Genomic DNA, 17,271 nt, shown 5'->3' with positions numbered 1-17,271 from the left:
GTAAAATCCAATTAGATTAGAACTAGAATTAGAGCACAGAAGCAATTCCCAAATTAGATTAGAATTAGAATTAGCCGCATTTTGCTCTAATTCATTGAATTAGAAAACTAGAATTATCTAGTTGTGCAAGTCTGCTCGACGGAGTCGGTTTGCTTGGTAAAATGCTCGGGACTCGATTTGTTTTAAACCGTCTCCACAGCCCTGGTTTAAACACATGATTACTGTATTTACAGCTGTTTTGTTATAGATCTCCTATTTACAACAAGCAATGATAAATGTTGTCTACCCAATGAAAATTGTAGATGGAAATTTTTGTTTAATTCCTTATGTGTTATACAAATGTAAAAATTATTTTAAACCAAAATTAAATTCCGCCTTCTTAATCTTCTCCATGGCCTAACTTATATGTTCAATCAGTGAGTGTAAAATATCCGACACTGTACCAAAGTTTTAAAATTACACAATCAGTTTTGCTGATAACATTTTGTGTTGGGAAATAGTACTATAACGTTCGTTATATGCGCCCCGGTCTATGCGCAGAACGCTATATGAGGCTAAATTCTTGTAGGGAAACGCGTCTCCTATTTCAGCCTCTTAAACAACCACACACAGTTTGAATTTGAAACTTGTTGTTGAACTGAAGAACGAATCAACGAAGCTGGCACAATACGGGAAGGAGACGGTTTCTACACAAAGGCAACCTGTCAAAACCAATTAACTCGTAGTACAATTTCAAATATTATGCTCACCAACTATTTGGGCAACCGGGAGAATTCGAAGCAATCAGCGTCACTAACTTATCAAACGCCTAAATAAAACAAGCAATTTAGCAAACAAGGCCTCATTATGACGTCACACACATAAACATAAACTTACCAAGACTTAAAGCAAATTTATGTAGTCAAGAAAGAGTGAGATTTCACTCTGATAAAGTTCACAAGAAAAGGCACTGCAAAACAAGAGCAGTGTAAATACTACATTAATGACGTTATCATATACACGAAGCCATATTTCTAGGCGAACTGATTACTTGTGGTATAGTAAATTTAGCAAATGTTACTTTACATATTGACATATTACCAGGGTTGCAAAACCACATTATACACAACGCAACTCACCAAGAATAATCTTTTGAGTAACAAATACTTCATTTTACACAAAACAGCAGCAAAACAACTTTCACCACGACAGTCAGGCGAAAAAGAAAAACCGCATGTATCGGAAAGTAAGCTCACAACGGTACAGCACCAATGTCTCATAGAAATCGGTAATTACTGGCAAATACGATGTAACAAGTACTCTGCATACGTAGGTATATATAATGCCCATATTTTATACTTGATCTTTTTGTATTTTTAAGGAAATCCACGGTGTTATTGGCTTAGTTGATTGAAACTTATGAATTGCAAACTTTTTCATTTTTTATATATACTTGTAAAAAATAGACATTTTTTGTGTTTGTTTAGGCTTAATTGTTGCATTTTTTTCTGCTTTCTGTTTATTCGTCAAAAAAGAAGGAGCGAAGTCAGTCTAAGTTTAACCACCCGTTCGATGCCAAAATAATGTGAGGGCTGTATATTTTAGTCAGACAGATTTCAAAACGAAATTAGCTCCAATTATTGTGTCACGAACACAAATAATGTGCCCACTATTTGGGAATTACTTCGACGCTTTTCAGGTTAGTTACCCAGAAGTGTTACCTTTCAGTTGGCTTTTTGAAGCACATAAAAACACACGTGATTTCACTGCCACGTTTAATTGTAGAATGACCGGTTTTAACCGGTAAACATCACGCCATTTTTGGGACATTATGACGTAACACGAAGGCTAGTCGTAAACAAAATAACAAGTTTATCGCATAGGAAAAGAATGTTACATACAATTGTTTATATACTAATTTGTGACATCACCCCCAATTCAAGAGAAATTATCCCAATTTATGTCAACAGTAAACAAATTAGAAGACAACGAAAAACACTACGAAGCGAAAACAACTAAAGCACATCACGCACGACACATAGTATATATCGTAACATTATTCAGTTAAGGCGACTCATAGAGTCTGCGCCAACGTTATCCACACCCTTAATTCATTCGTATTTAATACGATAATTTTGCATCAGCAAAGCACCTAGTCCTTGTCGGACGCGTCAGTGCGCAATACAAATGGTTTACTGATGTCCGGTAAATGAAATATGGGGTCGCTTAACAGACTGCCCTTCAGTGAACGTAATGCGGCTTCCAGTGCGTCTCCCCAGTTCACCACGTTCGGTTGACCTTTCTTTGTCAGGTCGGTCAAGGGAGAAGCAACCGCTGCATACTGTGGAATAAAATCCCGGTAGTAACCGGTGAGCCCGAGAAACGATCTAACTTCTTTCTTAGTCGGTGATCGTTGCGCCATTTTAATCTTTTTGACATTGTCATTGTGGAGTCCCATAACGCCCTGGTCTGTGCCTCAGAAAATCGACGTTATCTGTACCAACCACGCGCACTTCGATGGCTTAATCGCTGGAAATAAGCTGTCTAGAGAGCAGTCAGGTGCTACTCCCACGCCGTAGAGTGGACGATGATCATCAATATAAATGTTCACGTTATTAAGTCCTTGTAGCAAAATCCTCATAGCCCGAACAAATGTGGCACCTGAGTTCATCATACCAAACAGCATTTTAAGAAACTCAAAACTTCTATCGGTGGTCACAAGGTCCTTTGTGTATCATCTTTTGCAACAGGAACCTATCTGCAGCCCTTCTTCAAATCAATCTTTGTAAAAAAAGGATCACCACCCAGTTTTTTTTTTAAACATGCGCTACTGTCGTCATCGGCTCTGGGTCAAATGTTGTCACTTTGTTAAACTTCCGATAGTCTACATAAATTATGTTAGTCCCATCTTTCTTTGCTACAACCACCACGGGGGAGGCTTATGCTGAATCGGATCGCCTAATTATGCCCAACCGTAGCATTTCGTCCATGTCCTTCTTTAAACTGTCGCGTAACTTGTACGGGACAGCGTATAAGGTTTAGAACGAACTGGTCGTTCCTCCGTTAACCTTACGTGATGAACGAAGTTAATGTTGCCAGGTACGTCGCTAAACACACAGTTGTAATTCGTAGCCAGTGCAGCTGCCTCTGATACCTGTGCACAAGTTCCTTTTCGCGGAAAATGAACACAGCTCCAGTAAATCGTCATCATTTTCTACTTCATCCGTGAGCGTCGCGCAACATGTGTCTACATTTTTTAGCTTAATCAGCTGGTTCGTCAATTCGCGCGATGTATTGCTTCAACAAATTAATGTGAAACGTCTTCCTTTTTCCCCCAACATCCAGCACGTAGTCGCCAAGTCTGTTCCTATTTTGCATTACAAATGGACCCTTCCACTGCATAAGTAGTTTGTTGTTATCTGTTGGCAACAACACAAGGGCCTAATTACCTTCTTCCAAACTTCTGAGCTTTGATTTTTTGTCAAAGTACTTTATATGCTTCTCGTGTGACTTTTCCAGCTCGGCCTGTGCAATTTTTAGTGTGTCCTCCATACGCTGCTTTAAAACAAAACAATTCCTTCATCACAGGCGCCTAAGCATTCTCTTCAATGTTCCATTAAACTTTCTCACCCGCCCGTTACACACCGGGTGATACGGAGTCGTTGTCAAATGACGTATTCTTAACAGTCTTTCCACCTCCTTCATGCAGTCCGATATGAGCTGAGTTCTTAAAATCGGGTATTCCGAGGCGACTGTACATATCAACTAAAGCTTCCGCCACCGCTTTGGTTGTGATCGCTTTAATTGGAACCGCTTCTGGATAGCGAGTCGCATAGTCCACTAGAGTAAGTATTAAGCGGTGACCGTTCTAACTCGCTGGGTAGATTGGGCCAATCAAATCGACTGCCGCACGTTTGAAAGGTACATTAATCAAGGGCATCTTTTCCATCGGCACCGTTGGAACGTTACCTTTGCTCACTGTCCGTTGGCATATGTCACACGACCTGCAAAACCGCTTGACGTCATCCTTGAGACCAGGCCAATAGAAATCGGAAAGGATTTTATCAGCCGTCTTTTTAACGCCCATGTGTCCTCCCACCATGGCGTCGTGAGCGAGCTTCATTACTTTCCGGCGCAAGCTACTTGGTACAACCAGCTGTCTGATCCACCTTCCACTCATTAACTTTTGGGTACTGGTAATTCCTATACAGTAACCCTTCATCCATTCCAAATACAGTAACCTGTTCACCTTTGACCCTTTCTTCATCCATTTCTTCAAGGCTTGCAAAGTTGTGTGGTCGTTTTGTGCGACCTCGAACCCGGCCCTATCAATAACAGAACATTCTTTCTAACTTGGCACTCTTAATGGTTTGCGCTCCAGCTGCGCTTTCTGTGAACGAGTCTTTGCGGCGCAACCTTCGTTCCACATTGGATTGGGACCGTCAGGGTCCCCGGCACCCGGTATATTTTCTATTATCAAATCGTGCAAAGCGTCTGGCAAACACAGCGCATCCACATCTCCTTTAAACTATGGCGAATCGATATGAATTCGAGCCACATCTGCCTTAACCGTACTAGAGTCCAACAACGTAACAAAACCACTGTGCCCCGTCAGTTGACCGTCTTTAACAAACTTCCTTTTAACCACAACCCCAGTGCAGCCTGTATTATGCAAAGTGTCAACCACATTATCTCCCACAAGTCCTTTGCGCACTGGTAGCGTCCCAACCTCTACGGGTTATTCTTGCGGCGTCACAAACGGCTGGACGTCGACTTTCTGACGTTGATATCATCCTAAGAGGTTGAACCAGCTCATCCACTTTGCTTAACTGGCCGTGACGGCGCCACACGTGATCTGCAGTCTCTCGCCAAATGCCCAGTCTTACCACAAATAAAACATTTTCTGAAATTACGCGAATCCCCTTTCAACCGTGGACACTCTCTTGCTAAATGTCCACGTTGTTTACAATTTAAGCATACGTCCAGGTTTTTTTTTAAGGTTTGGTTTGGTGACCGCTAAGTAGTTTTAAGAGACCGCAAGCGTTTCATTTTAATAACAAAAAGTTGCAAGTTCAAAATTTGGGAAACCGCTGGAGAAATTTGGGGGACCGTTTTCATTTACAAAGGCAGTAAAGTGTTGACGCAAAGCGCGAAAAAAAAAACGTTTGCTTGATTTAAAATTTGAGTTCACACGTTCGTTATCCATACTATTAAAGAAAAGTATGATAAAACTACTTCGAGGTTAATCTAGCTCAGTGTTTGAAGTTTATCATTTTTTAGAGGTAAAATCTAGCTCAGTGTTTGTTAACCGTTTTAAGGCAAGGCGCACCTGGCGAGCGAAGCGAGCGCGATTTTTTTAATATACCGGTATTTCTTTTAAACTGTTGCAAGTTCTTATTACATTGCTGAAAATAAAAAATTAAAAAAAAAGTTAAAAAATATATGTCCAATAATTTTAATATGTTTTCCGTTTTTACGCGACGCACTTGGCAGCCTTCCAGAGGGCAACGGTAAAGAAGACCTGATCTATCGGAAAAGGCAGCATTAAAATGTAAACAAATCGGACGTAAAATAAACATTCGCGCGAAGCGCGAAAATTTTATAGACTCGTGTCTAAGTTGTAAAAGAGGAGGCGGGTCGGATGAATTACATCGGATCCAGCCTGCGGGCCGTAGGTTGCCGACCCCTGCTCTAGGAGGCATTAGCCTTTTTCAAGGGGGCCATGAAAAGTTTAAAAAATGATATTTTTTGTTTATTATCTCAAAGTGGCCGTAAGAACTGACGGCAACCCGATTGAGCTTTGAGAAAGATAGTTTGACCACATTTTGGGCAAAACTAAGCAAACCGTACCCTAAGCTCAAGGAAATTGTGATGCCCTTGCTGTTACCTTTCCCATCAACATAACATTGTGAATGTGGGGTTTCAACAATACTACTTCTGAAGACAAAACAGATCAGTGTCTTGTATATTCAATATGACATGCGACTGGCTCTTTCAACCACTAAACCAGCAATTAAGACATTTTCAGAGTAAAAACAATCTAAATCACCACATTAACTGAATATATCATTTTATCATTCTAACTACGGGTTACTGTATAAACCAGTTTTTACTTAAAACGACGTTTTTTTATTTTTTTAAAAGGTTGGAAAAAAATAGAGGGTCAAAAAAAAAATTATATTAAAGAAAAAAAAACATTAAGCCCTGAAAATAATCCCTTGACAAAATATACAACAACCGCACCCCCGTCTAGTTATATGGGCCGAAAATTTATTTTCGGGACATATCTTGTTATATGGGCCGAAAATAAATTTTCGGGACATATCTTGTTTTTGCCCGAAAATGTTTCAGACCGATTATTTTCCGGAGCTTTATAGAAAAAGTATACATCGTAGAACTTTCAAATTTTCAGACATGGCGTAGAGTGGTATGAAGGTGCAATGTCGAGGTTTATGTGGCTGCACCCCTAGGTGCCTTTGACTGGGGGGCAAAACCTGAAATATTATGTTTTAGCTCTCTGTAGCTAACGACTGCCATCTAGCAGCAGAAAACCTCCATACAGAATTCGTTCATATTCGCTTGCTTTGCCCATCTCGTGAAGTGACGAAGCGACAAGACGCCTGCTGCGCTTTATTGTCCCGCGCGTAAGACTTTCATTGTGACTCGTCCAAAACTGGGCGCGTGCGACTTGCATTTTAAAAAGAGGCTTCTCTTTCGAAAAATTATTCAATGCTCTTAAAAAACAACATATTTTACCGCCGCAAATTTAAATGCGAAATCTGGTGGCAATGTACACCTCTCTATTTGCACCTGTTTTGCATGTTACTCCAATCCAACATATCAACACCAGGCCTACACAACTTAAAATTGTGTGCTGATATGTTGGAATGGGGTAACATACGAAACAGGTGCAAATAGCAAATATTCTCCAAATACGTTTTTTCCAATATTCTCTAAATCGTATTTCATTTTATTGTCGCGGTAATACACAAAGAGGTAAGGCCGTGAATAAACTTTCACCCACCGTGCAATTACCGCAGGGAAAAAAGCATTGCGAGTAGGGATGTGTAAAGCAGAATGTCGGCGACATATTTATAATGCTTGCTTTATATGCGGCGTCAGCGTTTTTTCGGGCGACCAATACTTCGATAAGCTTCGCCCCATAATCAAGTGTCAATAGGGTCTTATTGGGTGAGCGAGCGTCTAGCGCTGGGGTGGGCATTTAGTTTGTTACTGCAGGACACGCGAGAAACATCAAATGTTGTGGTAGAGTCACCTCTAATTTGGGAACATAAAACAATGACGTCATCGTTTTAGTCCTTTACAGCTATTTACTCCTATGTATAGCGGCAGAAAAACTTTAACAGAGTATGCGTTCATATCACTTGCTTTATTTAGCTCGCAAAACGACGGCGGCTGGCATCCTGCTGTGCTTCATCATCCCACAGCAAAATAACTTATTGCTCTTACCGAACAGCATGTTTTACTGTCTCAAATTTAAATGCGAAACCTTAGGGCAGTGTACACCTTTCCGTTTGCACCTGTTTCGTATCTTACTTCAATCAAACATATCAACACTGGCATGCACTACTTTGTACAAGGGCGCAGCGAGCAAACTACTCAAGTTTCTTGCATTTTCAGCGACGACGTTACGCAGTCACGTCATAACATGGTGCCTTTCAAAAATAAGTCTTAAGAACACTGCGTTTATTTGGTTTAAATTTGCCGAATTTTTGATTTAAAAGGTGGCATATTAGGCACATAAAAGAGGTTTGCATATTGCTCGAAACAAAAGATTAAAACTCTCTTTTAAAAGTGATTGCATGGACCAATGCATGGTAAAAATTTACCGAATAAAATTGGCAAAAATGAAGCAAAATGATAGGCGGTAAACCGTTTTAAGAGAACGATTATCAGAGTGGCTTTTTAAACATGTTAGCTGGCCGAAATTTAATAACATGGCCGTACGCGATATCTACGCAAATTCTATTTAACAAATATATTTTTCGATCATTTCCCAATTACCTCGCCGTATTTCAATTTATTTTTGCGGTAATGCATAAAGAGACAAGGCCATGTATTAAAGTTTCACCAATCGTAGAAAACAGGGAGGCATTGCGAAAGGCTTCATTTATTATATGACGTTGGTGGGGGGGGGGGGGGTTAAGCGGCACAGATTAAATGAACAAATAAAATATTTTAATTTCAAAATGATTCTGAAATTAGTTTTGCATAGTTTTTACCAAACTAACGTATTTAAAAAAGAATCCCTGGCAACTACCCTTTTCGCTTCTAAGCCATAAATTAGAGCGGGAAGTTTTCGGCCCATATCTGTTTTTGCTTGCAGAAACAAGTTAAGGAAACTATAGAACATGCAACGCATATGCTGAACCGCGAACCAAAGTGAAAATAATAGTATTTAGCAATAACTCGCTATTTGTAACGGTCCACTACCAAAAAATAGAAATAAGCACTAAACCGTGAAAATATATCCTTCCAAAAATTATACAACAACCGCAACACCGTCTAGTTTTTTTTTACAGTCAATTTTTTTGTGGCTCACTTTTGACAACGAAAACAACTTAGTTGGCACATGCAATTTTCACAACTGTTAGATAGCCTTTGAAAATTGTTTCTAATATAAAATTTTTGTACCCAATAATTAAGGGGTGAATGAACTTTGCACGCGCGGGACAAAAACACGCAACAGAAAGCCAGCCGCTTCGCGACCTGAATAAAGCAAGCGATATGAACGAAATATGTATTGAAGGTTTTCTGCCGCTAGAAAGGAGTATATAACTGTAAAAGAACTAAAACGATGATGTCACAGTATTGACTTTTGTCCCCCAATTAGAGGCGCATAGGGGTGGAAGACAAAATTGTTAAATATTTTTTAATTATAAAGACAAATTATAGGTTTGCTTTGCAGCAAAATTTAGACAAAGACCACTGGCAACCAATCTTGTAAAAGTTCACAATGTCCAACTAATAACACGCAACTTCGAGCCACATGCGCTTTTGCCTGCTAAAGCACCGAAACAGAAAACACAACATTTGGAGAATATGGACACTGACAAATACGACCCGTTGAAAGAATATAGATTAACTGGGAATACCCCTGGTAAAATATAGCGGAACCGCACTATACCCCCTGGTATAATATAGTAGAACCGCAGTCGCACTATACCCCATTGATATAATATAGTAGAACCGCGCTGTACCCCCCTGGTAAAATATACAAAAAACGCACACCCTGTTTAGTTCTATGTTTGGTTTTGCACTGGCAACCAGGGCTACAGAGTCGGTTAAAAACAATCCGAGTCCGACTCCGGCCAAATGTGCAATTTCATGGGGTCCCGAGTCCGGCTCAGACTCTACAGCAGTGGTTATTAAACTTTTATTTATTACGCAGCACAAATTAACAGAACAACAAAATAGTAACTTTACTATATGCTATCTCTCCAGTGTGAATAACAGGTGTTGTTAGTGTGCAACACTTCAAAAAATTCAGTTGAGGAATGAGATATGTATAAGTAGCCTAAAGAAGAAAAGGAGTGATATACAATTCTGACATTGTAGGGGTTATTTTTGTGACGTCATACTGACGCTTGCCACGACAAATATGTATCTTCCTAACGGTTTTTCAAAGCGACGCTATGCTCAAATAGTAAGATAGGAAATCAAAAAAATTGAACAAAATTGGTCTTTTGTAGTAGGTGTGGTAGATCCATACCGCTAATCTATACAAAGTATGAAATCAATATGAATTGTGTTTCAAAAGTATAACACTAATGATTAGAATGCGACAAGCAGGCATGATATGATTAGATTCGTATGCTATACACTTTTAGCGTACCAGAAGGCTATAGTCAAGTTATGGACTGATCTCAATTAAAGGAAAACATGTCGTTAAACGAGGCATATCCAAACCACTTATTTAAAACTGAATTTTTAAGAATAATGTGACAAATTCAGACACATTTCTCATTGCTGAATATTTGTTTTTCCAATGTATAACAATCTGGAAAAAGCCTACTATCTGACGCCTACATATTAATACAAATATAAAAAAGAAATTCCTTACTTAAAGGGCATAGGAGTTTATAACTGTCACCAAAGCATTACATTGTAATCTGTTCTATGCGTTGTAGATGAAAAATTACGACAATCACTGAAGGAAAACATTGATGTTGTCTTTGGATCGCAAAGAATCGAACCGGTTCTGCTCGATGTTATTCAAACAAAACGAAAAACTCAAGAAAAATTCGGCATCAGTGGGGGTTTATTACGTCACAAACACGTTACTAGTGATGCAACATTCCTTACCGTCGAAAATATATATCCTTCTGCAAAACGAAATGCCCAAACACAGTCGGAATTGGAATGCAACAACCCACCTGCAAAACGTAAATTTATCCAAAAATATGGCAACGTTGTGGGTGTGGTTGGCATTGCTGGAATTGGCAAATCTACTTTTGGAAAGCAATTCTTGCAGCACATTAAGAGCACACATGAGACGAATGACGACTGTTATCTATTTCTTATCTTTCTTCGTGATTTCGACTTCAGCATCCCCATCTCCATTCTCCAGCTCCTGCTCCGATCTGCTCTTCCTGAGTGGGAATATAGTCCAGAAAGCGACAAGCAACTTCTAAAACGTATCAGTAAATCGCCCAATACTTACATTGTGTTTGATGGTTTAGATGAAGCACGACTTCCAAATCTTTCCGAAGCTCCATCTGCTATCGGCTTGTTCGATAAGGCGACTCCTGATATAATCTTCAAGAATATTCAGAATGGTCGTGTGCTTCCTGATGCTCACAAGATGCTCATATCACGACCAGGATCATATGACGACCTCTATCATCTGTGCAAACCTATCTTCACAGGCTGTGTAGTTGGGTTGGGTGAAGAATCTAAAGATTTGTTGATTCGCAGAAATTTACCAAACGAAGAGGAGTGTAATAAGGTTTTAAATGCTTTGGAGAAAAATCCTTCGGCCAATAGCTTGTGTTTTATTCCAGTGTTTACCAACTTAGTTGTGTCATACGCTCAAGATTGTGGTTCGGATATGGAAGGTTTCTCCATTACAGATATATTTACTTCCTTTGTTATTCGCTGCTTTGAATATTCACATTCAGTTCTGAAACCAAATGATCTGTTTAAGCTTTCACAATTAGCACTAAATGGTATGCTTAAGAACGAGCTCGTTTTTCAATCTAGAGATCTGATAAGTTGCGGAGTGAACGCTAAGGATTGGGAAGAATTCATCAACCTTCAATGGAAATTCAGCGATTTACATTCTAAGATTCTAGAAGGCAATCGGAGTTACTTCTTCTCACATCTTCTATGGCAGGAATTCTTTACTTCTTTGCACTTAATGTTTGTCACAAAGATGGACGAATTTATAAATCTTGAGGTTTTAGAGGGGAAAGAGTGGGAGATGGTGTTGCGCTTCCTCTTCGGCCTCATCAATCCAACAGTCCTCGACAAACTCACATCTCTCATTCCTTCATTGGAAACATGTGATTTCGAAACAAAGAAAACCGTGGTGATGAAAATGTTCACTAGAAAGATTGCCGAATATAAAAGCTTATGTTTCTCAGATTACCCAGTGCATCATGATGCTTGTTTTGATTCCGAATCTTTAGCTGTTCTGTACAAATTTGAATCTCGTGACGACAATGATTCATTTTTTACACTTTGCAGTTTAGCTCACGAATCCAGGCGTGGTGAATTCACGATCTGCCTTGCCAGTTTACTCCCAGATAAAATTTTAATCTCGGGTGTAATTCTTCCGAATCACGTGACAAGTCTTTGTTACGTGTTACGTGCAACTGACAGGCAAATATCGATCAATGTTGGGGTTAATTCGGAACCAGCAACTTTCGCGGAAAATGGATTACGTCATTTTTTTGACGAAATATCAACAACACGTCATCAGGTTAATACGTTTTACATCCTTGTTTTTGTTGTTTATGGAACATTTTATTCTTGTTTATTCTAGGTGATCAAGTGTTGCATTGAAAACACTAAGATAACATCTCACGAAATTGACAAAATTGTTTCTCATGTTTCACATATGAAAGAACTTATGTTTGTGTCATGCGAACTATCATGTGAAAGCATCAGAAAAATACTGGAATCTATCAAAATACGGACAAATTCAGTACGTCTAGCCAAAGAATTACATTACAAATTATATTTTTCGTATTTGTATGATATTATTATATTGTTTGTGATACCCGGGATTTTTAAATATATGTTAAGGAAGGTTGTGATAATCATTCGTTTCTTTGTTGTTTTCTAAATAACGACGAAAATATGCAGGATATTGCAATTAAGCATTTTTTACCCCGCATACGATTGAATTGAAGAATAAAACTTTCGCTTGGATAATTGCAAATAGCCTATATTGTTTACATTTGAAAGGCAATCAAAATGACAGCATTGTTTTTCTAGAGAAATACTTCTTCAATTGCACAATGTAGCTTTTAAACGCCCAAGCCTAATTAAAAAGATATTGTTTATTAAAACGTAAGTACATTTATGTAATCAAACGCTGGACACTTTGCATGATCATTAATGACATGTTTTACCGGCTGCAGAAAACTGTTATCATAAACTGGTTTTAATAATCAAAGTCTGAGCCGAAAAAGTGCAGCCTTTACGTCTTAAATATTTTAAATACTATTACTATTTAGAAGCAGCTATACGAACCAAACCGAACGGAAACTTTACGAACCGGTTTTGGGCCATTTTTACCTAAACCGTACTGGAACTGGACCTAATAATTTAAAAGAACCTGAACTTTTTGAGAAGTAACCCTAACAGAAATAGAGATGATTTATTAAAGTTTTAAAAAATACATTTTTGTATTAACCAAATGTGTGCAAGACCGAACTCGCCAGCTTTTTGCTGTTCCTAAGTTTCAAAAAGTGATGCCAACAATGAATATTTCTCCTCCTTTTTTCCGTCAGATTGATCTCCTTGATTTGACCGGCCACAATCTGGGTGATGCTGGCGTCACACTCTTATGCCAATGTCTTAATAAGATTGAAAGACTTGACCTGGATCGTTGCAATATTACTGACGACCAAGTTGAATGTCTGGCAACGAAACTGCTTGAATGCAGAACTGCGGTAATATTATCTTACACATTTGCAATCAGAAACTCGTTTAATATAAACCTAAAATACGGCACGTAATTATTTACCTTAGCAAGACAAGAGAAACTATTGGTGAGGTTGTTATATATTTTGTCGGGTATTATATATTTTAATTTGTTAGCCTAGTATCGTTGGTTTGTCAGTGCCAGCGGGCCGGTATAATAGCTTTATTTGCCAGGGTTAATTTTAAACATTTCTCATCAGGGTTTTTGGTTTAGGCTTCATATAGTGCTTGTTACACTTTAACATGACTAGGGGCGCCCGCAGAAAATTTTCCAGGGGGGGCAATCAAAAAATCAAAAAGGGGTACTGCATTGGCAACTTGCGGGTATTCCCCTATTTTTCCTTGAACGGTAATAAACAATGACGTCATAAGATAGTGACTGTATGACGTCATAAATTGTAATTGCAAGACGTCATAAAAAACTAATCAGAAACAGCCCATTTAAGTCCTAGCAAAATCGAACTTTTAGACGCAAAGCGAACACGTGGGTCGTCGACAACTTAGTGTGCAATCGTTACTTTTAGACGAAAAAAGTTTCCTAAGTTCTATAAAGAGACTAGCGCTAAACTACAAGCACGCCTTTCGTCACCTGCAATACTAAACGAAGATCGTTTTTCCCGCGTGTTATTATGCCACGATTAGCGCGACACCTGCGCCGAGCTGTGTGCCAAGTCAGCTAAATTACAAGCTGCGGTTGAGGAAAAATGAGTTGTGTCAATTGAACACTTAACACGTGGTTTTAGAAAATGCTTAAATGCCTAATTTTGCGTTGACATGCATCGCGTGTCGCGTGCCGCGTGCCGCTGAACCTGGCTTAACGATTGTTTGACCAAAGGCAAGGGCGTGATTTATCAGTTCGCGTTTCCGCGAGAAGCTGTAAATACGAGCTTGAGTATCACTTGAGCATTCGACGAAGCAAGCGATAAACATGTCGTTGCGATATTTGGCATTTTATTGCGTTGTTTTACGAGATCATTAAATACAGTTGGTTGCCCCCCCCCCCCTCTGCGCTCGATTTTGGTTTCGCATCACATTAAGACGCGTGACCCAACTACCGTTAAAAAGCACGCCGCTTCGAACAGTTTGTTAAACCGTGACAAAACGATTAAAAAAACGATAATATCACTTGCAAATAGGGGGATAAGTACCCCCCAACCCCCTGGATACGCCACTGGAGGCAATGGATAGTGCATAATATTTTTAACCTTTATTAGTAATATATATTACACTTACGAATAATACTAATAACCCTCTTCCCTTAATAATCAAAGAAATACCACTTGTATATAAAAAACATATTTTAATTAGAATCCTATGGCCACCAAAAAAAACATACTCTAACGATATTCCGATTTAAAAACAATACAAACATCGGAATAAAACACAGTTCTGGAGAACATCAAAATTAGACTCATACTTAATAGTCGAAATAACGTCTGGATATTACTATGCATTTTATGGCATTTGACTTTCTTATGTTGTTGGTCTTAAAGCTATCGTATATAGATTAATCTTCTTTAGATTTGGTTCCTTTTTATGTAATATTGTGTGTTCCCGTTTTGGTTAGTCCATCTTTAAAAAAAAACTATAACCCCCGGTAAACAATTAATTCTATTAAAAAATTATACTCCTTACCCCTCTAAAAAATATCTTCCGACACCCCCCGGGAAAAAATAAAATAGTATACATAAAATAACACCGTCAACCCAAGTATGAATTGTCGGTAGAAACTATTGTTGTAGTAGCACAGAGGTCAACAATCGATTAAAGATAAAAAGCTGCATTTTTTAATTTTTTCTATGCAAAGAGCCACACCTTACTTATCTACAGAAATAAATGTAACTTCGTTTCCTCCTTTCTCACATACAGGGCAATTTTGCTCCGCTTTGGACTTTTTATAAATATTGCCCACTAACCAATTTTACGTATAGGTTACATTTAAGCTGAGGAGGGGTGGGTCTAGTAGTTTTGTACCATGCTCTCTTATATTCTCGGACCACGCCTCCTTAAATTTCTCTCACGGAAAATAAGCATAAATACATTCTTCGCCCTTTCTGAGCTACCAAATAGTCGTGAGACGCAAAGTTAACAGACTGATATGAAATACACCACGTTTTTATGCTGCAAGATTTCGTAAAACGGGACAAGATATATTGCAGCATAAAAACGTGTCTCGCAAGATGCGCACCAAATTTTAAATTAAGGCAATTAAAATGGGCCAAAAATTAAGCAAGCGAAAATTGACACTAAACATTCTAAAAACATTAATACAATCTGAACGTAAGGACGGAAAAAAATTGGTTGAAGAGCCGCATGCGGTTCGCGAGTCGCGTGTTAGCCAGCCCTGAATTAACACAACGTATTTTTTACAGATCAAATTTATCAATTTGAGCCGAAACAAGATCGGGTCACGTGGCTTTGAGATCATTGCACAAGTTGTTTATAAAATCGAGCGACTTCAGTTGGTCGATTGCGACATGAAAGACGACGATTTGTCAAAGCTGAGCAGTGCCATCACAAACCTGCAACAACCCGTACGTGAGAATGTTAACGATTGCAACATTCACGTTAAATTGTTCTTATTTGCAAAAACTAAGAGATCAGATAAAATATGCAGCATATTTATTTCTTAGCATACATTTGGTTTGCCGTGGAATCTACGGTGTCTGAATTTCATCAAGTCATTTTTTTTAGTTTTTCTAAAGTTCCAAAATTACTAGTAGCCATTAAGGTTTTCTTCTACTAGCTCTTGAGGTAATTTTTAAATGACTAACAGTTTTTTTTGTATTTACTATATCCAATGCATAAAAAGCTATGTTTTGACAGACCTCATTAAAAGGTTGTTTAACTCGCTTATCTCCTCCTTGGTAAGCCTGCCTAGCAGTTTTCCCCGATAGTTTTACAATCAAGTCATTTTACAATTTTTTACTTTTTACCTCTTTGCAAATTTAGATTTCGTGGTTGATATTGAATGACAACTTTTTTGGGTCTCACGGTTTAAAATCCCTTTCTGCTTGCGTCAGCAACATTGAAATTTTGTGGCTTTGTAAATGCGGAATTGTTGGACTTGATTTGGAAGATTTTACAAAAGGAATCGCAAAATTGAAGAAGCCGGTAAACATTGTCTTACATTTTTAACTTTTAATTGTTAAGGGCGACCATACTGTCTTTTAACGTTTTTTATTTTGAAATAACTACAATATTATACCGACATAAAATTTAAATATTTATTTCATTTAAGATGCGTATGTTTGATTTATCTGGAAACGCAATTGGTTCAAGAGGTGTTCAATTTATTTCGACTTGCGTACACAATATTGAGGATTTACGGTTGAACAATTGCGGCATCACAGACTCTGGATTAAAATATTTGACGAACGCGATCGCAAAACTAAAGAAGCCGGTGAGTTCAATATACATATTTAGTGTATAAAATTGTGTAAAAACTCAAATTTTTTAACGTGGCCACCATATTTCCTGAACAACATTTTGTGAATAACTTGAGCCGAGGAAAATAAATATTAAAATGGTGTTTACAGATGAAGTTACTGGGTGTTGATAACAACCCACTTGGAGATGAAGGAGGCGAACTACTGGCCTCATGCGCTCACAACATTCAGCGTTTGTATTGTGGTGGTTGCGAAATATCGAATGACGTCCTCCAAAACATCAGGTTACGCCTTAAAGCTGTGGTACGTCACTTTATACATCATGGCGCTTATACGACTTCTTATCTACGATTTGTTTTATTTAAGGCTCAAGAACCAGAAATCTCAGACAGTATTTCAAAGAAGAAAAAGTGCGACATAATGTGATTAAGGACAAGGCTAATACGCCCTCAAGTTACTGAAAAACCTCAATTTGTCGCACAAAAATAAAAACGCTCAGCTTTTCTGCCTTTCCTGGAAAATATTGTGCGACAGGTTCACCCAGTCTTGTTCAGTCAAGAATGGCTGTATAAATATATAACATTATTTTGGCTTCTGACACCGTGGCGATCATGTGGGGAATGAAACAAGGTCACCTGCATGTCTCACTTTCTTGCTGGTCGCCTTCGACCTCATTTTACAAAGTGAAAATATCACCATTTCAACCCCACCTGCCCCTAATTGTAAATTA

At 38.5% G+C, this 17,271-nt stretch overlaps 1 protein-coding gene across 1 annotated transcript; it reads left to right on the top strand.

Annotated features, from left to right (window-relative positions):
• The first annotated feature begins 9,601 nt into the window (after positions 1-9,601).
• On the top strand, positions 9,602-16,967 carry LOC146138653 (NACHT, LRR and PYD domains-containing protein 3-like). Its single transcript, XM_083394637.1, has 7 exons — positions 9,602-9,617; positions 10,131-11,839; positions 12,960-13,121; positions 15,525-15,686; positions 16,394-16,555; positions 16,692-16,844; positions 16,908-16,967. The coding sequence occupies exons 1-7, from the start codon at positions 9,602-9,604 to the stop codon at positions 16,965-16,967; spliced, it is 2,424 nt and encodes an 807-aa protein (XP_083250763.1).
• Positions 16,968-17,271: the final 304 nt, after the last annotated feature.

The sequence above is a fragment of the Ascidiella aspersa genome, chromosome 7 (genome assembly GCF_963924565.1).
Source record: "Ascidiella aspersa chromosome 7, kaAscAspe10.2, whole genome shotgun sequence".
NCBI classification, from domain to species: domain Eukaryota; kingdom Metazoa; phylum Chordata; class Ascidiacea; order Phlebobranchia; family Ascidiidae; genus Ascidiella; species Ascidiella aspersa.
The sequence above is the reverse complement of the archived record's forward strand: the minus strand, read 5'-3'. Positions and strand labels throughout refer to the sequence as shown.